The 25020-nt window shown below is 51.5% G+C and overlaps 1 protein-coding gene across 3 annotated transcripts in view; it reads left to right on the top strand.

Moving 5' to 3' along the window:
- Positions 1-25020, top strand: part of LOC116945244 (protein phosphatase EYA1-like) — a 72767-nt gene that overhangs the window by 13893 nt on the left and 33854 nt on the right. For 2 of the 3 annotated variants that reach the window (XM_032959582.2, XM_076068993.1), the window contains exons 2-8: positions 3703-3758; positions 7507-7619; positions 18015-18081; positions 21645-21781; positions 22497-22646; positions 22895-22989; positions 24134-24305. In XM_032959582.2, the coding sequence (XP_032815473.2) occupies positions 7508-7619; positions 18015-18081; positions 21645-21781; positions 22497-22646; positions 22895-22989; positions 24134-24305 (733 nt within the window). In that variant the 5' untranslated portion in view covers positions 3703-3758; position 7507. Of the gene's footprint in view, positions 1-3702; positions 3759-7506; positions 7620-16702; positions 17332-18014; positions 18082-21644; positions 21782-22496; positions 22647-22894; positions 22990-24133; positions 24306-25020 lie in introns of those variants that run through there. The other variant, XM_076068994.1, reaches the window with a different exon arrangement.

Below are 25020 nucleotides of genomic sequence, written 5' to 3'. Positions count from 1 at the left end.
GGCGTCAATGTCACCACTAGAACTGCTGGCCCACATTCGCGCTTTGCGAGGCCCTGCCAGCCACGATGAAGTTCACGATCACCTCCAGCATTTCCCGCAACCCCCCCCCACCCACCCCTCCGCATCGCCAAAGCAGAGTTATAATATCAAAGAGCTTATAATGTTTGCACTCAAATAGACAGGGCACACCTGCCCTGGCATATTAGCAATGTTCACCTGCCACGTGCCTCAGGCGTGTGTGGCCACAGCTGTATTTGCATCTGCGTTTGCATTCATCCCCAGAGACAGAACACAGCGTGCGCACGACGGAGAACGCAAAACATACTGAGCCATCATCTCGCGGCTATTTACGAGTACGTGGATTTGATCGAGCTGTTTGTTGTATGCATACGCGTGGGTCACTCTGCGTTGGACAATGTGCTTCCTTTTTTTTTCATTTTGAAAATAACAACAAAAAGTCAACTAAGTTTTTTTTGTCGATAGCGCCGCCTTCAAAATTGAAATACATAGCAGGCGACGTTTCAAGCAATGGCCCTTCTTCGTAGCACGTAAAAAAATATATTACTTTTTTGTTTAGAAGGACCATTACCCGAAACGTCACATATTTTTTTCTTTGTTAGTCCTTGTAATTTACAAACGTGTTGAGTTTTTTGTGTTAATTGTGCGTGTGCACCACTGCCAACGCAGCAGCAGCATCACCAAATAATTTGTTGAACATTTGTAGATTATTCTGACAATTGCATGCATCTACTGCCATGTGCGTGAAGTGTTTGTGTATATATATACTCAAAGTATGTTGTTTTAAAAGGAAGATCTGTCAAAATACAAGGTGCAGGGTACAATGTTATTAGATTTAAAGAATTGAGTATAACATTTTTAAAATGGTCAAAACTGAATGTCTTTGCTTGGCCATAATAAAAACATAAGATACTTGTAAAAATATAAAAACTATAATTAACTTATATTTTTTCAAGGCAAAACATATGTTAGTAATAACAATAATTTACAGACCTTTGTCAACCTACTGTTGACAGAAGGCCTCATCACACCATGTCAATTATGGGGGTTGTTTGACCATACTTCACCACGCTGGTCAGTATGCTTTGTTAAAACTCACCCACGGGACCACTTCAGACATCACTCGCCACTGATGTCAACTGTGGCCATGAATCGAACTCAACATAGCGGGTTCGTAGGTGCAGTGCGCTAACTTCTACTGATCCACCCCCGCGACCCCGCTCAATGATCATTGTAAAATATTCGTTAAGTATTAAACATTTACACACAAAGAGACGGGTACGTGCGATGCCCGCAAAAGGGCAATAATATTAAGGCGTTTCTTAAAACTGAAATGTATTTTGGCTGATAAATACATCTAGGCAACCTCAAAAAATATATCAACCACTCGCGACTAGACCAAACGCATTGACTTCGACTCTCAATCCTGATACTTTCCCCACATATTGGCCTTCACAGACGCACACACACTTGACATCTTCGAGCTTTTCAAAGGGAAGAGAAGCAACAATGAAGCGTGTCCACAAACAAAACAGGTAAAGCGATCCACGCGCAGGGGGGAGGGGGAGAGAGTTCATTGTCCGCGATCACTTCTCCGGGTCAGCTGGGGTCAGCCGGCCCAGCGAGCTGCCGCCCCAACGCATGAAAGGCATTCCTCTGAGCTGACCTGAACCCTGGCGAATTCACGCCAACCGATCCAATCCGCTCCGGTTACCTGTTACCGGTAGCCTTCGTTTTTTTTTTGTTTTAGCGTGCGCGTCTTGCCCATCGCAGCAATGTGTACGTTTCGTAAAATTGCGTGTGTGTTTTGGGGGGGGGGGGGGGAGGAAGGGCGCGGTAGTGTAGCGGTTAGCGACAGTGCCGGATTAAGCTAGTACGGGGCCTGTAGCATATGTTGTAAAGGGGCCCTAAATTTTTTAAAATATATATTGAAACATTCATTTTAAACTTGCATGGTAAAGCAATTGTATTTTTTCATTTGCTGTACAGCCAGATAATATGAGAAATCGCTAACCTTAAACACCCAGTCGTTCATAAAAGTTGAAGGCGGTATAGTACTATAGTGATAGAGCAAGTGCAGAATCACTGAACCCGGAATTGATAGCTTGAAAGCATTTAGCGCGGGGCCCTTGAAAGTGCGGGGCCCGTAGCTACTACTACATGTGTAGCTACATGTCTGTCTACTTTGCTACTCGTTAGCGCGCTGCACAACGAACCCGGCTACCCGAGTTCGTTTCCCGCTCACGGCCAACGCCAACGACGATTATGTGAATCGGTTCTGGGCCTCCCCTAAGTCGAATCAGCCTAAAATTAGTACTTTGTACGTGAGCCGTGCCGGCCTACACTGGTGCTGACTAACAGAACTTGCCCCAGCAGTCTGTTACAGGATATACAGGGGAGCTTTCTCTTTGTGTAAATAAGTGTATTTGTGTGTGTGTGAGGAGCGGGTGGTGTGACTGTTAGCACGCTGCGTTACGAACCCGGCGACCGGAATTCGATTCCCGCTCACGGCCGACACCAGCGATGATTATCTGAACTGGTCCTGGGCCTCCTCTAGGCTTACTCAGCCTCAAAATAAGTACCTGGTGCTGTATGCAAACATCGCCACTGGGCGTGGTGCTGGCCACTTACCTCCTCATGCGCCTTGCCACCCGTCATGGGTGCTCGCTAACCGCACTTTCCCCAAAAAAATGTAGGCTAAAGGGGGGATCTTTGTCTTTGTGTGTGTGCCACAGATGCACGTCTCTCAATCCTTGCGACCACCTTCCTCATTCTATTCCTATGTAAGAGTTGGAGCCATATCATTCACTATACGGATTCAATGGCCTATTAATAAGACAGGAAAAGACTCATAAGAAATCAGCGGGGTATCTATAAGTGGCTCAGCCTGTGTATTTACAAAGGAGTGTATTGGTAGCTTTTGGAGGAGCGGTTTCGCGTAGTGAACCCGGTGACCTTAGTTTGATTCCCAGCCACGGCTGACATCAGTGGTGATGTGTGAACCTGTACCTGGATTCTGCCCCTTCAGCAACCCACACTGACCAGCATGGTGAAGCATGGCAAACAAAAATATCCACGACCAAGAGTCCTTTATTCAGGAGTGAATTGACAAAGGTGTGAAAATTAGAATTTATTATTATAATTATCTGAGACAGAATAAGTGTCTACATGTCATTCAATCATCAATGTCATTATCATTGTCATCATCATTGTCAACTTTATTTAAACCAGGTGAGAGCCCATTAAGATGAAATGTATCTTTTCCAACGGAGACCTGGGTAACGGATCAGAATCAGAATCTTTTATTTATCCCGGAAAAAATCCGATGAACTCCGAAGCCCTTTTTCACAGACGTCCAGTCGGGTGCACATCTAAAGCAATAGTTCAAACATCGTCAGCAACCCCCTATCAAAACGAAACGTGCAACAACTAGCATTGGTGTTAAATGATAATGTATGACTGAAATTCAATTACGATACATTCTATGCGGCACAGGGCATAGTTCAAAAGCACTTGTTATCGGGATATCAGTCTGATTAAGTAAAGGATTGCTGCTCGATCAATCTAAGACATGGCTAACACCCCCCCCCCCCACCCCTTCATCCCCTCTCCCATTCCAAATGGCTATCCCCAACCTCCCCCACCTCTTTATCTCCTCACTACCTCTTCCCTATCTCATCCCAGGCCACGTCGGGAAACTCCGGCGGCCAAACCAATGACCTTCACGACAGCTCCTTCTGGTAAGGGCCCCGGCTGCACCTCCGCTTTAGCGCGGTCGGCGATGAACGTTGCAAAACAAGTCCAGCGCACCTACGGTGGACGTTAGAGGTGACATCCCCAAAAATAATGCCTACCTGTAGTTTGATTTTTTTCCTCGGTCACCTGTATGTCAATGAAACTGATGCAAAATAAAAAAAAAGTTCATGTTGGCGTCGCGAAATGTCATGCCCCTCTTACACGGCACAGCCCAGAACAAGGACCCCCCCCCCCCCACCACCACCTCATATTTCCATTTGTTAAGCCCGTGGAAGGAAACTTGATTTACTCCACGGGCCACACTTTGACAACGAGAACAACGCACGAAAAAAACTCAACACATTCCTCAATAACACTGTGGCGTTAAAAGGGGGGGGGGGGTGGGGGGGGGGAGATATCAGAGGCGACGCGTCAGGCAATGGCCAAGCTCCATCGTACAACACGCGGTGCGGTGAAACATCGCCCATTGTAAACTTTTCCCTTTTTAGCGCAAGTGTTATTCACGAATGTGTTGAGGTTTTGTGCTTGGTAATGTGTGCTTGTGCACCACTGCCGACGCAGCATCACCACCGGATAAATGAGTTTACTTCCGTAAGGAGATGCCGATTGCACATGGTTACACGGCGCTGATGTCTTTTTGTATTTGCCGCGAAGGAATGCTATCCCTGGTTGCAAGTTGGACGCAAGTAAATCGAAAGAGGCAAGCCGTGTCGAAAGACGGTCAAATGTCCCTGACATTGGCTTGGACACCCACATAGCTGTTGTCAGTTCAATTAAAAGTTATTGGGTTCAAATAAAATAAAACTGCATTATATTTTGAGGTCTCTTTCAGGCATGATGTGCTCTCTGCACTGGTAGGATGCTAAAATAGTAGGGCAACTAATATGCCACTCACTCACTCACACCACTCACTCACACCACCCAATTACACCACTCACTCACCACCCACCACCAACTCACTCATTCACACCACTCACTCACCACCCACCACCAACTCACTCATTCACACCACTCACTCACCACCCACCACCAACTCACTCATTCACACCACCCTCCCACTCACACCACCCTCCCACTCACAATACCCACTCACACCACCCACCCACACCACCTTCCCACTCACCACCCACTCAACCACCCACCCACTCACACCACCCACTCACTCACCACCCACTCACCCACCCACTCACCCCACTCACACACTCACTAACCCCACCCACTCACCCCACTCACCCCACCCACTCACACCACCCACTCACTCACCACCCACTCACCCACCACATACTCACCCACCAACCCACTCAACCACACCACCCACTCACCCCACTCACTCACCCCACCCACCCATTCACACCACCCACTCACTCACCCACCCACTCACCCACCCACTCACCCACCCACCCACTCACCCACACCACCCACTCACCCCACTCACACACTCACTCACCCCACCCACCCACACCACCCACTCACTCACCACCCACTCACCCACCACATACTCACCCACCAACCCACTCAACCACACCACCCACTCACCCCACTCACTCACCCCACCCACCCATTCACACCACCCACTCACTCACCACCCACTCACCCCACCCACTCACCCACCCACCCACTCACCCACACCACCCACTCACCCCACTCACACACTCACTCACCCCACCCACTCACACCACCCACTCACACCACCCACTCACGCACCTTAGCGCAGTTTGCTCTCCGTGGGCTTAAATGCAACACGGCCATATAATGTTCTAATTTCACACACACACACACAATTCAATTCGTCGGTATGTTTTGCGAGCGTGAATAATCCAACTGGATTGATGCATCACTCCGTGCCTTTATTATTAGCAGATGAAAGCGGCACAAACAGCAGCAGCGAGATAATATCGGAGAGGCCCCTTGGAGCAAGGTCAGGAGGGATTAAGAAAACAATGACACAGATTTCGTTGCGATGCCCAGCGTGTACATGAAAAGCCAGGAGTGTGATTCAAGGACCGGTATGATTTCCATTTATAGCTTGTTATGTCAACTTGTGCGTAAACCCACCGCAGTGCATTACTTTATTAAAACCAATGGAATTAGCTACCTACGTTCATCATTTGCGCAAATTATTATTGTTAACATTTGACCTTAGACGCGGGGTTTGTCTTGAGGAAACGTGCCTAATGACGAGCACTCATCCCGGTGTGACCAACAAGACAAGAGTGTGTATGTTTGACTTCTTTCGCACCCTACGTAAGTGGCTTCATAGGTCACTGTTCCGTGTGTTTATTGGAACACTTTGAGGAATGCAAAGTGAACCACTGTGGTCTGCGCTCCTTCAACGGAGGAAGAACAGCTTCGGTTGTTCAGTGAACACTTTATTATAAACTGTATATATAATTTTAAAAAAAGGTGCATTATGGTAACCGTAGATTAGTCTTGTTTAACTTGGCAATGTTAGGCATCATGTCTTTGTTTGGTCAAACCTGCTGATTTCTAACCTGGCCATTTCATTTCTTGAAATTGTGATGTTAAATTGACCGAAAACCAAAGTTTCGAATGTATTGATCTTCAACAATTGTACGACACTCTCTAACATCGTTGCAAAAATCTTTTTTTTTTAAGCTGTGATGGTGGCGAGTTTTTAGGCCATTTCAAGTCACCGTTGTGAATAACAGGGCTTAAATTTAGACAACAGAAATATGATTTATTCCATATGTACCAAACCTGAGTGTGGTTCATCAGTGACTTAAATGTTTGACGAATATTCGGTCACTTGCTATTAAAAACTCAAAACACAGAGACATTTCAACCAGAGCACTTAAGAGTTATTATAATACCAGGTGCGTATCTAAGCACAACGGTGATATTTGTTGTTGAAAAAAAAAGGAATTGGCAAGTAATAAAATGTGACACGGTACATATATACAAAAACACACATTTTAACGCAGGTGGCAAAGAAACTTTGTTTAGCTCAGTACATGAAAGTAATTCATACATATCTGTGGGAGAGAAAATATATTATTAACAGAACCCCCATTTATCATGGCCGCGTACATGTTTGCGAACATTCATCCTATGTTCGGTTGGCACAGAATACGTTCACCACACCAGATTTAACTTTTTTGGAAATTCTGCATTTCCCCTGATAATGCTCTGAAAGGCGTAAAAACATTTTCTCTCTCTCTTGATTTTTTTGTAATACAGTGGGCAAGCGTGGAGAGCTTGGTGGGATTTCTTTCTCTCACTCTCTGGGTGGATCTGTCTTGGCCACGCTTGGCCAGTCAACCACGGCATAGACAAACGGTTACTGGGCACTTCTCGACGCCCCATTAAAACTTAATTTTATTTTATACCAGGCAAGGCCCACTAGAGCTAGAGAGCTCTTTTTTTGTCAGAAGCGACCTGGCTGTCACAAATGACAGCTCAACGAAGTGGCTTATCACGCGGCCAAATACTCTGAACGCACGTCGATTCAAAACGCGGATGAGAAAAATCCACGCGACCACGGGGAGAACACGCGAACGCCAAATACACAGCAGGCGTCAGGGTAAGGGATCGAACCCGCAACCTCCTGCATGCCAGACGAGGGAGTTAACGCGTGGCCACCACGGCGACCCTTTAACACCATCGGGGGGTAATTTCTGCCCGGTTCAGATTCTGCTGCTGCTCTTCTGCCTTCCGTGCCAACACTAGAAATGAGGACACCAAAGGCACTTTTTGTCCCCCCTCTCTGTGCAGTATGGTCATGCAGGAGCTGCACATCTCCCAGGGTCAAGTGAGCTGCGCGGAGTCGCCCCCGGGAATCAGCCTGCAGTCGTCCAGCCCAGGAACGCCCACGCAGTGCCCCACCGGTAAATGGGGGGGGGGGGGGGGGGAGGGGGGGGGGCGACAGCGGACGCACCCCCGCGATCGACGTGCGTGCCCACGTCGCGAACCGACGTGGATTTGCGGAGCGAACTGAGTGCACCCTGGTGTCAAGATGCTGCAAAGCGAACGGCGATAACACAACATTGGGGTTGCGTGGATCACTGGGGAAAGAGGTGGCTCACACTTGCGGCGCGTTTCTTTCTTTTCTCTGTGATACTGCACTGAAGGTGGCACGCGAACACAGCAAAACCTCGGCACGCTTGTCAATAGCGCTGCCCTAAAGGGAAATTTACATAGATAATAGGAGAGGTTTCGGGGAGTGGCTCCTTCTACATAGCAGAGAGCACGCAGTGGCGAAAGTCGGTCATGGGTAGAGTAGAATCGAAAGGTCTTGAGTGTGGACTTGAACCGGGGCAGAGAGTAGGCAGCACAGATGCCTGGGGTTGTGGGAGGGGGGGGGGGGGGAGTTGCAGACTACAGGGGCAGCCGATGAGAAGGACGAACTTCTCACTGAGCGAAGATTGACTGGTCGGCTTCGACAGAAGACTTTGCTTGCTAGAGCAGAGGACACTAGAGAGAGGAGAGAGGAAGGTGGGATGCAAGTCCTGTCGAGAAATTTGAAAACGGTGAAGGGCGACCTTTACGGTCGAGCAAGTGTCGCAATTGTGTGCGACGAATCGCACGCGCGATTGAGTCCCGAGTCAATGTGCTCGCCAAAGGACTCCTGCAAAGGATGCACTGGGAAGGTAGCGTCGGGGGTTCGGCCTGGGTCCCTGTACAATTCATTTTATTTTAACAGGTAAGGCCCACTGAGCTATGTAGCTCTTTTTCAGAAGCGACCTGGCCACAAATGAGAGCTCAACAAAGTGGCTTATCGCGTGTAACTTTCTAGCAGCCAAATACTCGAACACGTGCCTTTCTAAACGTGGGGGGAGGAGGGGGGGGGAAACCGGACGACCCGGAGAAAAATCCACGCGACCGCGGGTAGAACTCCAAATATACAGCAGCAGCAGGCGTCAGGGTCGGGATCGATCGAACCCACGACCTCCTGTACACCGGGCGAGGAAGGTAACATCTCCTAGCCACCGTGGCGCGCGGATGATGACGGCTGACGGCGGTGCGAGGCGGCCGAGTCGCAGGGCCCTCTGGGCGAAGCCCGAACTAACGAGCCGAGCCGCGTTGACGTTTCGGCTAGGGACCGCGTCCCGCCGTTGCGAGCGGTGCCGTGATCGAGAGATCCTCCTGCTGCGTGGCGAGGGGCACGCACGTTAGCCGCTGGAGTGGAGTGGAGCGAGCGAGGAGCGGGTGGATCAAAATCGCTCGGGGTTACAAAAGTGAAAAGATATATATTTTTTTTCCTCTCTAGGGACTTCAGAGAGGCACATCGATGATTGGGATTTTTTTTTCTTGCAGATGAACTGAAAATGCTTGACCGTTTCTCTATTACTGCGTGAACGTTGATGATCTACACGCCGAACTTCTGCGCCTTGCCCACTTTCCGTCGGCTTTAGAGTTGCATGCCACGAAAGGCAAATTACATGGTTCCAGCGAAGACGGGGATCGTATATCTGTAAGTGTTTCACACAAGACTTAAAGCAATGTAGAACTTTAGGCTGACTGCAATAGGAGTAAAAAGCAATCATCCTCTGCAGTCATATCTGGTGACCACCCAAAGCAGTGACTCAGCCATTTATTTATGTATAGCCCCTTCTAGAATATCACGAGAAATTCATCAGCGGGACATGGTCTCCAACGTTTAAATGTAGGAGATCATCCTGATTGAGTAATATATATCGCTAGAAATTCATCAGTTGCTTCATGATCTTCAACGTAGGAGATCAATGACCCACCGATTAATTTCTAGTGATATATATTACTCAATCAGGATTATAAATGATAGTGAAACCACTTTTTTATGCTGTTTAGGCCAGGAAAAAATAGCAAAATTAGTGGTACAATTTGAATAATTTTTATGCCAAATTTATGTTGTAAAGACCATTTGTCGTGGTGTAAAGTTTTACAAATTTGGAAAATTACCTATAAATTACTCGGTTGGGATTATACACATCTGTCATCGCCCCCTACTGCAAAAAAACTGTCAGGACCTTCCTGAAAAAAATCTTCAATCGATAAATCACTCTTTATTTTTTGTCGCCAATATCACCCTCAATAAAGTAGGCATCAGTGCATATTAGAGCAGAACGTGGTCGTGAGATGTTAATTACCTCGCCTGGTATACAGGAGGCTGTGGGTTCAATCCCAACTCTGACGGCTGTATATTTGGAGTTTAAATGTCTCTCTCTCCCCATGGTCATATGGATTTTTCTCCGGGTCCTCCGGCATTTCCCTCCATATTTAGAAACACGCATTTAAGAGTATTGGGCTGCGATAAATGTACACGTGATAAGCCGCTCCGTTGGGCGAACGTTTGTGGCCAGCTCGCTCCTGAAAGAGAGCTACAGAGATCAGTGCTGTCCAAGGATCCTGGCAGAGTACCCCCAAGAAGGTGGGTTCTCTTGCAGTGAAACAGCAAGCGCTGCGTTAATGGCATAATTCAACCTGCTAAGAGTTGGCTCGGGCAGGGAACATCACTTAGATGGGATGAAAGCCAATGGTCAAGAATAATAACAGTGGCAGCCAAGGAACGGAATGCGTCAACAAGAAATCTTCTCACCGAAGAGACGGAACGGTGAAAATCAGATCACGTCCAGGCGCTGGGCAGATTATCACGTCACAGGATCATGAGAGCTCGCGTTGGCCCGAGGAGGCCATCATCCAGCAGTGGATTGCCCCTGGCTGATGATGATGAAGACAACGCTGAGCATTACACCAGTCCATAACACAGTGACAAGCCAGACTCCGGCTTCCCACACACTCTTGCGTGCAAGAAACTGAACTCTCTTTTGTGCCGTCAGCTTAAAATATTCACGAGCAGCTCTTTGGCCGAGAGGGCATGGCAGACACGTGGACCAGGGTTGGGGCTTGACAAAGGGGGCAGAGGGAGAAATGAAATGCGAATCGTTAGTAATTGAGTGGAATGGGGAGGGGTGGGCGTGTGGGTGGCGTTCGGCTATTAATCTAGCGGCAGAATAAAGAATCTGATCATAAATTATGCACGCTCTGTGTCGGGGTCTGGGCGCACACGAGATACAGCAGAGGCGGGGGGCGGGAGGGATACTGAGAGGTGGGGCTAGCAACGAGCTCGGACATAACAGACGAGAGGTGTGACCGAGCCACCTCGCACATGCGTGCGGCTGATCGTGTCAGATCTGTGGAAGCTGAGCGGAATCGGGGCCCAGTTCTCGTATCTGCGATGGCAAGGGAGGCTCCCCTAAGGGGGACGCCACGTGTTGTGTTGTAATGGGGCTTTTGGGGGTGCTGTGTGGCGAACAGAAGATGATGTGGATTTGCAGCAGCGTTATAGTTGTCTTCTTCTGTGCTTCGTTTGAGCGTCACTCCCCTCGCATGCTTGGGGGTTTTCTCTCCCGCTCGAGCATTCCGCCTTCCTACCCACGTGCCACTCACAGACGGGAGGAATTTGACAGCAAATATCTCAAAATATGAGAGAGGAAACAAGGGTCCTGAAACGCTTACACCCTTACATAAGTGATATACAGTGCAGTATTTATCACTATGATTATTAAACCAATGCAGTGGGAAAAAGTTAGAGGCTGAGTCGACCTAACTACACCCACACCACGCACACTACACTACACTATACACTACACTATACACTACACTATACACTACACTATACACTACACTATACACTACACTACTATACACTACACTACTATACACTACACTATACACTACACTACTATACACTACACTATACACTACACTACTATACACTACACTATACACTACACTATACACTACTATACACTACACTATACACTACACTATACACTACACTACTATACACTATACTATACACTACACTACTATACACTATACTATACACTACACTACTATACACTACACTATACACTACACTATACACTATACTATACACTACACTACACTATACACTACACTATACACTACACTACACTATATACTACACTACACTATACACTACACTATACTATACACCACACTATACACTACACTATACACGATACACTACACTATACACTACACTATACACTACACTATACACTACACTGCACTATAGACTACACTATACACTACACTATACACTACACTACTATACACTACACTACTATACACTACACTACACTATACACTACACCATACACTACACTATACACTACACCACACACACACACTACACACACCACACTACACACACACCACCCACACACACCACACTACACACACCACACTACACACACCACACTAAACAAACACCACACTACACACACATCACACTACACACACACCACCCACACTACACACACACCACACTACACACACACCACCCACACACACCACTACACACACTACACACACCACATTACACACACACCACCCACACACACCACCCACACCACACTACACACCACACTACACACACACCACCCACACACACACTACACACACACCACACACACACACCACCCACGCACACTACACACACACACCACTACACACACACCACCCATACACACCACCCACACCACACTACACACACCACACTACACACACACCACCCACACACACACCACACACACACACCACACTACACACACACCACCCACACACACACTACACACACACACACCACCCACACACACCACCCACGCCACACTACACACACACACCACCCACACCACACTACACACACACCACCCACACACACCACACACACCACACTACACACACACCACCCCCCCCCACACACTACACACACCACACTACACACACCACCCACACACACACTACACACACACCACCCACACCACACTACACACACCACACTACACACACACCACACTACACACACACCACCCACACACACACTACACACACCACACTACACACACACCACACTACACACACACCACCCACACACACACTACACACACCACACAACACGCACACCACACTACACACACACCACACTACACATACACTACACACACCACACTACACACACACCACCCACACCACACTACACATACCACCCACACCACACTACACACACACTACCCACACCACACTACACACACACCACCCACACCACACTACACACACACCACACACCACCACCCACACGTGTACGGTATAAGCGTGAGAGAAAGAGAGAGGGGGTGAGGGGGGAAGGCCGAGCGGCTCCTGCGCCTTAGAGGATTGTCGCGTATCGCCTTACCCCCCCCCCTCTCCCCAGGCCCCCCCCCCCCACCAGGACTCCCTCCACCTAGGCCTCCCTTCGTCCCCCCCCCAAACCTAACCTCGCCCCCCCCCCATTCCTCCCCACCCCAGCCTCCCTGCCCCCCCACCCCGGCCTCCCCCCAGGCCTCCCTCGCCCCCCCCCAGGCCTCCCGCCCCCCAGGCATCCCTCGCCTCTCCCCAGCCCCCCCCCCCCCACGCCTCCCTCCCCCTTCCCCTACCCAGCTTCTGTTCCCACTCTGAAGGGGGGTGGGGCCACTACCACACCACCACCGCCACCTTTTCCACCTCCACCAAACGTGAGACTTTGTGAGCTCCGTGGCACGGTCCCGCGATTACCCCCCCCCCCCCCACAAGCTCTGCTGTGATATCTCACGCAGGACTCTGCTGTGAGATCTCACGCAGGACTCTGCTGCGAGATATCACAGCAGCACTCTGCTGTGAGATCTCACGCGGCAATCTGCTGCGAGATCTCACGCGGCACTCTGCTGTGAGATCTCACGCGGCAATCTGCTATGAGATGTCACAGCAGAGTTCTGCTGTGAGATCTCACGCGGCAATCTGCTGTGAGATCTCACAGCAGAACTCTGCTGTGAGATCTCACGTGGCAATCTGCTGTGAGATGTCACAGCAGAACTCTGCTGTGAGATCTCATGCGGCACTCTGCTGTGAGATCTCACAGCAGAGTTCTGCTGTGAGATCTCACGCGGCACTCTGCTGTGAGATCTCACAGCAGAGTTCTGCTGTGAGATCTCATGCGGCACTCTGCTGTGAGATCTCACAGCAGAGTTCTGCTGTGAGATCTCATGCGGCACTCTGCTGTGAGATCTCACAGCAGAGTTCTGCTGTGAGATCTCACGCGGCACTCTGCTGTGAGATCTCACAGCAGAGTTCTGCTGTGAGATCTCACGCGGCACTCTGCTGCGAGATCTCACAGCAGAACTCTGCTGCGAGATCTCACGCGGCACTCTGCTGCGAGATCTCACGCGGCACTCTGCTGCGAGATCTCACGCAGCACTCTGCTTTGAGATATCACGCAGCACTCTGCTGCGAGATCTCACGCGGCACTCTGCTGCGAGATCTCACGCAGCAATCTGCTGTGAGATCTCACGCAGCACTCTGCTGCGAGATCTCACGCAGCACCCTGCGCTGTCCCACCAACCACAACCCACTAGCCGTCACATTCATGCGTCACAATCATGTGTTGCACACGTGTGAACAGCAGTGCCGGATTATCCTCTTAGCGTATGCTACGGGCCCCGCGCTGAATACTTTCAAGCAATCAATTCTGGTTCAGTGCTTCTGCACTTGCTCTATCACTATAGTACTATACTGCCTTCAACTTCTATGAACGACTGGGTGTTTAAGGTTAGCGATTTGTCGTATTATCTGGCTTTATAGGAAATGAAAAAATAAAATTACTTTACTATGCAAGTGAATATTTTCTTTTAATATTTACGTGTTTTTTTTATTTAGGGCCCCTTTATAACATGATGCTACAGGCCCCGCACTAGCTTAATCCGACACTGGTTAACAGGCGCGTGTTACGCATAGCGTCCGTGTGGTTGAATGCGGTATCGTGATTGATTCGGAAATTGTGATGTGTTCGCCGTGGTCACTGCTGGACGAATGCCTCCTCGGCCAAGTCGCCGTCACTTCGGCCACATTGTGCGAAATATAGCAACCTCAAGTGGCTGGAGGAATCACTTGAACCCATTCCATACAACATATACGAACGGAAAGAAAACATCAATTATCTGGAATCACTCTCTGTGATCAGTTCTAGGCGTATTCTTAACATTGCAAGATCATGAGGGGCAGTCCCAGCTTGGAGAGGCATTCATCCAGCAGTGGATTAACCATGGGCGATCATCATGATGATGGTGGCTGAAGAAAAAAAATCACAATCACCAGAAATCGCTAAAGAAATGTAAAACATTAGTGGAAAAATGTTTCCGCTTAATAACAAATCCTTAGGGACTGGAATTGTGTTGGAATGTTAAGCAATAACATTGACTTCAATCGAATTACAATCCAGAATCTTGACAATTCATTGAATCTTTGGGGGATTAATCATTCCACCCCATCATCATCGTCCTCATCATCATTTATTACACAGCTGTCAACCCATGCGGTTTACCCCGTATTATTGTACAGGGAAATTGAGTTTTCAGGTCCATACGGCGTACAGCCGTTTCAATACGGGCATAAACATATTTTTTGTCTATTTGTACTTCTCCCTTGTGATGGGACTTTGTAGGATGAACGTTGCAGTTTATAAGGGGCAGGGGGTTCACCAATAAGGTCTGGATTGGTCTATAATAAGGTAGGGACCGATAAAGGTTTGACAGGTGTTGTTATTTAGACTGCAGCCTCCATGTAGTACATGTCCAGGGCACAAGGATAAATGAGTACTTGAGATGATTACTCAGATAGGAAGTGACTGCAAACCAAACATGATGTTCAATAACATAGAGTGGTTTCCAGCTCGAATAAGCATGGAGGTGGTGCCAATCTCCCATTTACAGTCCTGAGCCATTGATGGAAATTCCACTTTCCTATGCCGAGTGCGAGTCTATCCATATGACAGCCACTGTCGACCTCCACACAAGGTGGTACCTATCTTATCGAAACCCGGAGGGATAATGGGCCAGGTAAATCCCCAACCACGGAGTTGAACTGGCAACCTTCAAATTGTGAGCTGCTTGCTCGACCACTGAGCCACCGGGCCAGGCAAACCCATGGAGCTATGGGCGATAAACACAACAACAATTGAGAATGAGCGCACGCCTGTGACGCTTAAACTGTGCCCGCGCCACCGATTAGCACGGTTGGCTACGTAGGGTGCGAAAGAAGTTCAACATGCGTATGTACTACACGTCTGCCTCACCAACTATATCTGGTGGTTATCCAGTCTGCACCATGCGGATACTGGCAAAGTCGTCTCTCTGCTATGCAGAAGTGGCATTGCCCTAAACACTCTTTGGTTCTTTCGGTAAAGTCACGTGGGTAGAAAAAATTATATATCACGACGTTTTCGATCGAAACAGCAAGACGGTCGCTTTTGTTGCGATCGAAACGTCGTGATATATTTTTGTCTACCCACGTGACTTCACCGAAAGAACCAAAGAGTATGGATTCCTGCAATCACGAAAGCTTCAAATCAAAGATTGCCCTAAATTAAAGACGTCGTCTTTCTTTGACGAATGCGTTGTGTTTTGTGAAGGGATGCGAGGCCTGCCGGACGATAATCGCCCAACGATTGCCCGTGTATGTGGCGTTTGCGTGTTCTCCCCGTGGTCGCGCGGATTTTTGTCCGGGTCCGTCCGGATTCCCCCTTCCTCCACGTTTGGAATCGACGTGCGTTCGGAGCATTTGGCTGCGATTAATTCCCACGCGACGCGCCGCTTCGTTTGAGCTATCATTCGTGGTGGCCAGGTCGCTTCTACACAATGTGCTGTACAGCTCAGTGGGCCCTTGCCTGATTTAAAACAAAAAAAAAAGAAAATGTGTTTAGCTCGCCTTGCGAATTTTCGCGGGGCGCACTCGGATGACAGCCCGGGGCCCCCTCTGCGAGTGGCACGCCCGCGGTCGCCCCCCATGGCCTCCCGCTCTCGACACCCGGCGGCGTTGACGCGCCACTGACGTAGATCGTCATCGACGCCCATCGCCCGAGCGTCGCGCCTGACGTCGGCCCACCGCCGGCGAGGCCGGCGCGGGGGGAGGGGGGGGAGCGCCGGCGTCTTTTTTTCTTTCTTTCACCGAGTGGCTCCTTCTGCGTCTTGCGCCGAGCGCGTGCGTGTACGGGCAGGCGCTCGAGAAGCGGCGCATTCCGAAAATAAGTGAGCGGAACGCGCGCAAATTAACGCGCGCGGGCGCGAGGCTCTCGCTACGTAACCCCTTGCGGGGACAGACTCGGTCGCCTCGGCTTCGGCCTTGTGAATTCGCTCGTGCAGCCGGTCTCGCTGTTGCTACATCAGTCGTTGCGAAAAGTTGACGATCGCCGTATTCTCCGGATTGTGAGACGCGCTCGTTCCCCCTCCCCCCCCACCCCACCCCCCCCCCCCCAAGTGTAGCAGCAAACATTCGCGGGTGAGTCTCGTGATGCAGAGAATGCATCTCGTCTCAGGGAAGATGTGTTTTCATCTCGTTGGTCGGAATCACCTTCCCGAGAAGACGGTTCTCCGTAACGTTACGCGGTCACCCAGAGGATAGAATGTATTCCGATTACGTCCCTACCCATTTGAGAGCAGCGCTTCGATTGTCATCTTCTGGACGCTGGCCGTCCGCAACAATACCGTGTTCTCCCGATCACAAGGCGCGCGGTTTGTCTGCAACGTAAGTCATAATATTTCATATTTGTGAAATTATGATGAATATTTTACTCGTAAATATGATTTTAGGAGTCACGAGAAGCCATCAAACGATTCGTGTTCGCTTCAAGTCAAGCCGTGTGATTGCATCTCGTATTGAATCGCGCGTAGGATTTTTGAGTCTCGACATACTCCCGAGCAATAGTTCCCATACAATGGACGAATGGAATTCGACCACCGTTTTAAAGGGGAACTTTTGCTAAAACAAATGCAGTGGAGACGATGACGTTGACAGGTACCGGTAACCACCTAACAATAGTAAAACATCCATAATACAGGCCTTTCGGGGTTAGATTGCGTAAATATATAAATGTGTCGTAAAACCCGACACCACCCGACACAGCCAATTAGTAAGCCTTCTTACCTAGACAGAACATGGCAAGTACAGCACTCACAGGCGTGTTGGAGAGCAAAGCCACTGCGTTTACATTCTTGAGCACGACGTTTCGCCAGTAATTCCAACAAGCTTCAATCAGGCGGACAGAAATGCAACTCCATTCGTTAAACGAAATTGCCCAGACACGCCGACGCAAAAGAAGAATGCGATGATTGCAATCCAACACGTTCATGGCTCCGATGTTCTTGCTGTGTAAGGTGCACGAGAGAAGCCCGTGTCTTAACGGCGCGAATGCATTTTGTTTGCTTCAGCTGCCTGTGAAGTTTACGACTGCGCCCCATCGCACAACCATTACACTCCCGCGCTCTACCCACCCAAGTGAGTGCTTCATCTCATTTCACAATTAACCGATGCACGTGTACGTATGTTTTTTTACGCGTGTATGTATCTTGTGTGTTACGTACGTTGAACTTCTTCCGCGCCGTAAATAGCCACCCGTGCCAATCGGAGGCGCGGGGGAAGGACAATAAACTTGACACATAAAGCAGTTGTAAAGAAATTGCTTTTTTTTTCAATCTAGATTTAACAGCGCATAGCTCCGGTGGCTTCCTAATATCGTGCGGGAAGAGCGTTCCAGACGGCCGCAGAAGCGCATCTGAAAGCGCGCGAAGCGGCGAACCACTGTCTTTGTTCGATGGCCCAGCTAGAAGCCGCCGCTGCTGCTGCGAGGATGACCGGACTTTGCCGATCATCCTCGCAGTCCTGCCCTTTTTTATTGCTCAAAGAGTTTTTTTTTTTTCTGAGATGTATTCTATTGTGGGTTCATCTGCTCCTGTATCTCCCCAGTGACATCATGCCACTGGACCCGAGTTAATGAAAGTCATCATCAGCTTCCCCCTGTGCATGCTTTTGAACAAGATACGTGAGCTCGTTTTCACCCATGGAAAATTGTCTAATGTGTTACGCTCAAAAATGGTTTGGGATTTCATCATAAGCTGTAAAAATGTATCATCTGTTTTCTATAAATAGAGTGCGTTCCGTTCACTCGCTAATCCAACAGATCCTTTAACCAGGTTTTCATTTTTTTTATATTCGCAAACATTGTGTGTCACTAGAACATCGACGTTAATTAATCAAGAAACGAGGATACCCCACTTGGCCTGATTTGACAGTGGGGTCGAGTATTCACGAGAAGCTATTTTGGGTCAGCGTGCACCACATGAGTGTGCGTCGTTTGGCTAATCCGTACACGCCTGTGTTCACGTTGCCCCGGATAAAGAAGGTTCGAGGTCGAGTCGACACAGGGGACACTCAGGTCAGGATTAACTCGTGATTTCCGTGGACAGGATTTGCACTCGGGTCAGCAGGGATGTAGCGCGGTACACTGACCCCTGTGCAGACACCACCACGATCCTGTTGAAATGCCGGAAGACAGGTTAGTGTTGTTGTCACTTGGAGGGCTCGTATTAGAGGCTGGGTGGCTAGGTGGTTAGTCAATGGAAGGGCTAGTATTGAAGCTGGGTGGCTAGGTGGTTAGAGTCACTGGCAGGTCTAGCACTAGTGACTGGGTGGCTAGTTGATTAGGATCAATAGTCATGATTGGATGGCTAGTCAGCTGGGATGTGCTCTACCCCAAACTCTTTGCCCCCCCGCAATCAATCAATCAATCAATTGCCACATTTTTGGCCTGCTCACTTTTTTGGACACTTTTAGTTTTTTTTGGTTTTCATGGCACCGTGCACCACGCCACTTTATTCAAACAGAACGACGCAGCCGCCACCGACACCGCCACCGCTAAAACTAAAAATGTAAGCTGGATTGAGCGACATGGCCTGTGAATTCTGTCGTGTCCTTTGCACCTTCCGCCATTCGGTAGCGGCTCTAGCTTTGACCTCTTAAGCACCTCTTTCGTTTGCGGCTGGCGGCTTGCGTAACACCCCACTCGTGGACTCGCTCACATCAAAGCAGGGCTCGGTGCAGAGGTGTGTGGTGGTGGTGGGGGGGGGGGTGGTCGCGTGTTTTCCGCGCCCTTTGGAATGCCTTCCCCTGGCCCCTGCCTGCATGGTTTAAAGATTACGGCTCATCCCCGTCCCAATCCTTCAACCCCGCAATCAATCAATCTCGCAACAATTTTCCCACCGAATACCTGCTGGCTGCAAAACCCGGGTTTGGTTTCCCCCTGCCACTGGGGGGGATCGCGGCACTCGCGTGAGTGCGTGTGTGCGTGTGTACGTGAGTGCGTTAGTGCGTGTGTGCGTGAGAGCGTGTGTGCGTGAGTGCGTGTGTCCATGAGTGCGTGTGTGCGTATGTGCGTGAGTGCCTGAGTGCGTGTGTGCGTGTGTACGTGTGTGCGTGTGTGCGTGAGTGCGTGTGTGCGTGTGTACGTGAGTGCGTGAGTACGTGAGTGCGTTAGTGCGTGTGTGCGTGAGAGCGTGTGTGCGTGAGTGCGTGTGTCCGTGAGTGCGTGAGTGCGTGTGTGCGTGAGTGCGTGTGTCCGTGAGTGCGTGTGTGCGTATGTGTGTGTGAGTGCCTGAGTGCGTGTGTGCGTGTGTACGTGTGTGCGTGAGTGCGTGTGTGCGTGTGTGCGTGAGTGCGTGTGTGCGTGTGTGCGTGAGTTCGTGTGTGCGTGAGTACGTGTGTGCGTGAGTGCGTGTGTGCGTGAGTGCGTGAGTGTGTGAGTGCGTGTGTGCGTAAGTGCGTGTGTGTGTGTGAGTGCGTGTGTGCGTGAGTGTGTGTGTGTGCGTGCGTGAGTTGTGTGTGCGTGTGTACGTGTGTGCGTGAGTGCGTGTGTGCGTGAGTGCGTGAGTGTGTGAGTGCGTGTGTACGTGTGTGCGTGTCACGCCGCGTCGGTTGTAGCGGTGGCTCGCACGCTGCGCCAGGGAGCCACGGTGGCGAGGAGACGTTAACTACCTCGCCTGGTTATGCAGGAGGTCGTGGGTTCGATCCTGACCCTGACACCTGCTGCTGTATATTTAAAGTTTGCGTGTCTCTCTCGCCGTTGGTCGCGTGGATTTTTTCCGGGTCCTCCGTTTTTTGCCTCCACATTGAGAAAAGTGCCTTGCCAGTATTTGGCTGCAACAGCAGGAGCGGCAACAGCAGCAGCAACAGCAGCAACAGCAGCAGCAACAGCAGCAGTAGCAACAGCAGCAGCAACAGCAGCAGCAGCAACAGCAGCAGCAACAGCAGTAGCACCAGCAGCAGCAACAGCAGCAGTAGCAACAGCAGCAGCAACAGCAGGAGCAGCAGCAGCAACAGCAGCAACAGCAGCAGCAACAGCAGTAGCACCAGCAGCAACAGCAGCAGTAGCAACAGCAGCAGCAACAGCAGGAGCAGCAACAGCAGCAACAACAGCAGCAGTAGCAACAGCAGCAGCAACAGCAGCAGCAACAGCAGCAGCAGTAGCACCAGCAGCAGCAACAGCAGCAGTAGCAACAGCAGCAGCAACAGCAGGAGCAGCAACAGCAGCAGCAACAGCAGCAGTAGCAACAGCAGCAGCAACAACAGCAGCAGCAACAGCAGCAGCACCAGCAGCAGCAACAGCAGCAGTAGCAGCAACAGCAACATCAGCAGTAGCAACAGCAGCAGCAACAGCAGCAGCAGTAGCAAGAGCAGCAGTAACAGCAGCAACAGCAGTAGCAGCAGCAGTAGCAACAGCAGCAGCAACAGCAGTAGCAACAGCAGCAGCAACAGCAGCAACAACAGCAGCAGCAACAGCAGCAACAACAGCAGCAACAGCAGCAGTAGCAGCAACAGCAGTAGTAGCAGCACGGGCAAGCGATTGCAAGGCCACCCGCACTCGTTATAATTACGTCGCCCGTCCGCTCCGCACGCGACACGGTCTTTACCGCCGTGGCGCGCGAGCCCCGACGTGGCGAGGCTTGAGCCCCGCCGAGACCTTGGCCCACGTCCCGGTGTGCCCCGTTGCGACGTTCCCCACGCAGCTTGTCGGCGGCCCCCGCCGCCCCCACGGGCCACGCGATGGCCACCTACCCGAGCCAAGGCCACCACGCCTCCACGGGGGCTCCCTGCGCCTACCCCTCCTACCTGCAGCACCCCTCCTACGAGCTGCACACCTACGGTGACTGCTTCACCGCCGCACCGCCACTCGCGCGCACCCACACGGCCGCCGCCACCAGCAGCACCACAGCAGCAGCATCACCACCACCAGCACAATTGGAGACACAAAGATCCCCCATATAGACTTAACAGACTGTATGGGCAAGTGCTGTTAGCGAGCACCACGTACTCATTTTAGGCAGAGGTCCGCCTCGGGGAGACCCAGGGACCAGTTCAGATAATCGTCACTCGTGTTGGCCGTGAGCGCGGAATTGAACTCGAGTCCGTGGGTTCTAAGTACAGCACTCTAATCCTGGCACCGCCGCTCCCCATGACAAAGACAAAGATCTCCCGTGAAGCCTTCACAGAGTTTTGGAGGCAAGTGCTGCTAGCGAGCAGCACCTATGAAGGTTGGCACAGCACACGAGGTGGTGGGTGGCCAGCACCACGCCCGACTGCCTTTGACTCCCCAGTGACATTGTTCACACACCACACCAAGTCAACTTAGGAGAGGCCCAGGACCGGTTCATATAACCGTAACTGACGCTGGAGGCCGTGAGCAGGAGTCGAACCTGGGTCGCTAGCCACTGCACTGCCACTCCCTTGTGCACTCGCACACACATTCATACATCCGCGCACGGATGCACTCACTCACACGCACGCACGCACGTGTCCACGCACGCACTCACGCACGCGCACTCACACGTGCGCACGGATGCACGCACCTATGCATGCAGGAGGCGTGCTGCGCTCAGGCATCAAGGCGGAGGGAGACCTGGGAGCATCGGAGACGCCCACGCACAGCGGATACCTGGGAAGCGGCGGATACTGCGGGGGGTACCCAGCCCCACAGCCTGCACAGTCGCTGTACCCCTACAGCGTGCAGGGTACGTGTGCGAGCTGTACCCCCACAGATTATAGGATGCACCCCCAACTCTTGTTTAAGAATACAGAAGAGAGAGAGAGTGCTGCGCATGACAACGCAGTGAATAGGGTTGATGATGAGGTGACATTGTGAGCGGTAGTCCTGCTCTTGGGATTTTAGTTTTTTTTTTACATTGTAGTTCTATTCACGTGTCTCCTCTTCTCCCCCGCCCACACCACCCACACCACCCACACCACCGGCACGACCCAGGAGGCAGCTACTCCCCCCTGCACTCATCCAGCCTCTACTCCGGGGGGCTGGGCTGCTCCAGCGGCTCAGCCGGATACGGCGCAGCGCCACAGCAGGTGACGCACCCCCTCCCCCCTCATCCACACCCCCCCTCCACACCCCCCCCCTCATCCACACCCCCCCCTCCACACCCCGCCTCATCCACACCCCCCCCTCATCCACACCCTGCCTCATCCACACCCCCCCTCATCCACACCCCCCCCCTCATCCACACCCCCCCCTCATCCACACCCCCCTCCACACCCCCCCCTCATCCACACCCCCCGCCTCATCCACACCCCCCCCCCTCATCCATACCCCGCCTCATCCACACCCCCCCCCCTCATCCACACCCCCCTCATCCAATCCCCCCCTCCACACCTCCCCCTCCACAACCCCCCCTCCACAACCCCCCCTCCACCCCCCCACCTCCACCCCCCCCCCCCCACTAGAGACAGAGGAGCTTGAGGGAGCTCCTCCTCTGTCAATGGTAGTTTATTGTGTGCACTCTTGCGCGCTGTGCAGACGCCTCGCACCTGACCCCCGTCAATTAACGAACGGGAAATGCGACGGACGGCCCCACAAACTGTTGGGACATGGGACGTGATATCTCGCCGAGGAGGGACAAGTCAAGTGCCTCGTGCCGGTTGCTAATTCGGTGACTGAAGGTTCATCGGGAAGCTGGTCATGGTTTTAGGAATCGATTTCCGATCCCGAACGTCGGGAGGCGGTGATCGTTTCCAGCGGGATACAGTTTTTTTTTTCCGTTTGTTGATTACGCTGTATTGGACATAACGCCATGAATGTATTGGGGAACGCATTATTTTATCACGCTGATGCGGGTTGGATCTAACGCGATCGAGCGAACGGAGCTACGTCGCGCGAGTAGGAATGAGCGGTCGTACGGCCGCCTCGGCGTAGCGCACCGCAACAACAAGGCACTGGGATGCTGCTGGATGCTTCTGGATGCTACCCACGCGCCTCCGTCTTTGTTCAGCCTGCGTGCGCATGCCGCGTGCTATCGCGGACTGCGCTTCACCCTGTGTTATATATTATTCATCGTAACCCAGTGGTGTTCAGGAACACGCAACTTATAGGAGAAAAACAGAGCGCAATATCAATGACTGCTCCGGCTCCGGCACTCCGACGTCATCACCACGGTGCACGCGAGCGAGCCGCGCGTCCCGGCCGCCAATGCGGAGTTCCGTGCGTGGCCCTCAGGAGGCGTCGGGCTACGCGGGCTTCGCTCCGCAGACCCAGTACCAGAGCTACTACCCCAGCGTGGGCTACAACCCGGCCTACGCAAGTGCAGGGACGTCTTCGTCATCCTCGGCCTCCGGGAGCACCCCGTACCACGCGCAGGAGCACACGGGCGCCGTGCCCGCCATGGGGGGTGAGGGCAGCCTGCGTGTCGAGCTGCGTGTCCAGCTGCGTGTCCGGCTGCGTGTCCGGCTGCGTGTCCGGCTGTGTGTCCAGCTGTGTGTCCAGCTGTGTGTCCAGCTGTGTGTCCATCTGGGTGCCCGCCTGCTTGCCCCAGTTGCGTGGCAGCGTGATTGCCAGCGTGATTGCCAGCGTGGGTGCCAGCGTGTGTGCCAGCGTGATTGCCAGCGTGATTGCCAGCGTGATTGCCAGCGTGATTGCCAGCGTGTGTGCCCACCTGTGTGCCCACCTGTGTGCCCACAGTTATCCAGCAGCTTGTGCACCCACGATGGGAGGTGTGACCAGCCTGTGTGCTCATGCGTTTGTGTCGTCCTCTATTATTATTATCATCATCATTATCCTACGTTGGGGAGCGACATTTGGTGCATCTGCCAGCCATCTCAGTCAACCCGCGGCACTCGGGTGTGTTCCGCGACCTCCTGCCAGCGAGCCTCTGACTCTTCACGTGGCCTCAGAGTGCACCCAGCATCATGGCACACGCAGCCGCGGCGACGTCGCCGCCGCTTCGCGGCGAACGGACGCGGTCCTTGTTGTTGTTGTTGTTGTTACCTCCCGTGGCGGCCCTCACGCGTGCCCCGCCACGGGAGGCGAGGACCAGCCCGTGTGCCCCTCCGACCCGAGGCTGATAATACATAGCGGTAATAATATTCACCAGAACACGGACTCGG

This window comes from Petromyzon marinus, chromosome 23 (genome assembly GCF_048934315.1).
Source record: "Petromyzon marinus isolate PM22_M1 ecotype Great Lakes invasive population chromosome 23, UKy_Petmar_22M1.pri1.0, whole genome shotgun sequence".
In the NCBI taxonomy this organism is placed as follows: Eukaryota; Metazoa; Chordata; class Hyperoartia; order Petromyzontiformes; family Petromyzontidae; genus Petromyzon; species Petromyzon marinus.
Note: the sequence above shows the minus strand (reverse complement) of the source record. Positions and strands in the feature narration are given on the sequence as shown.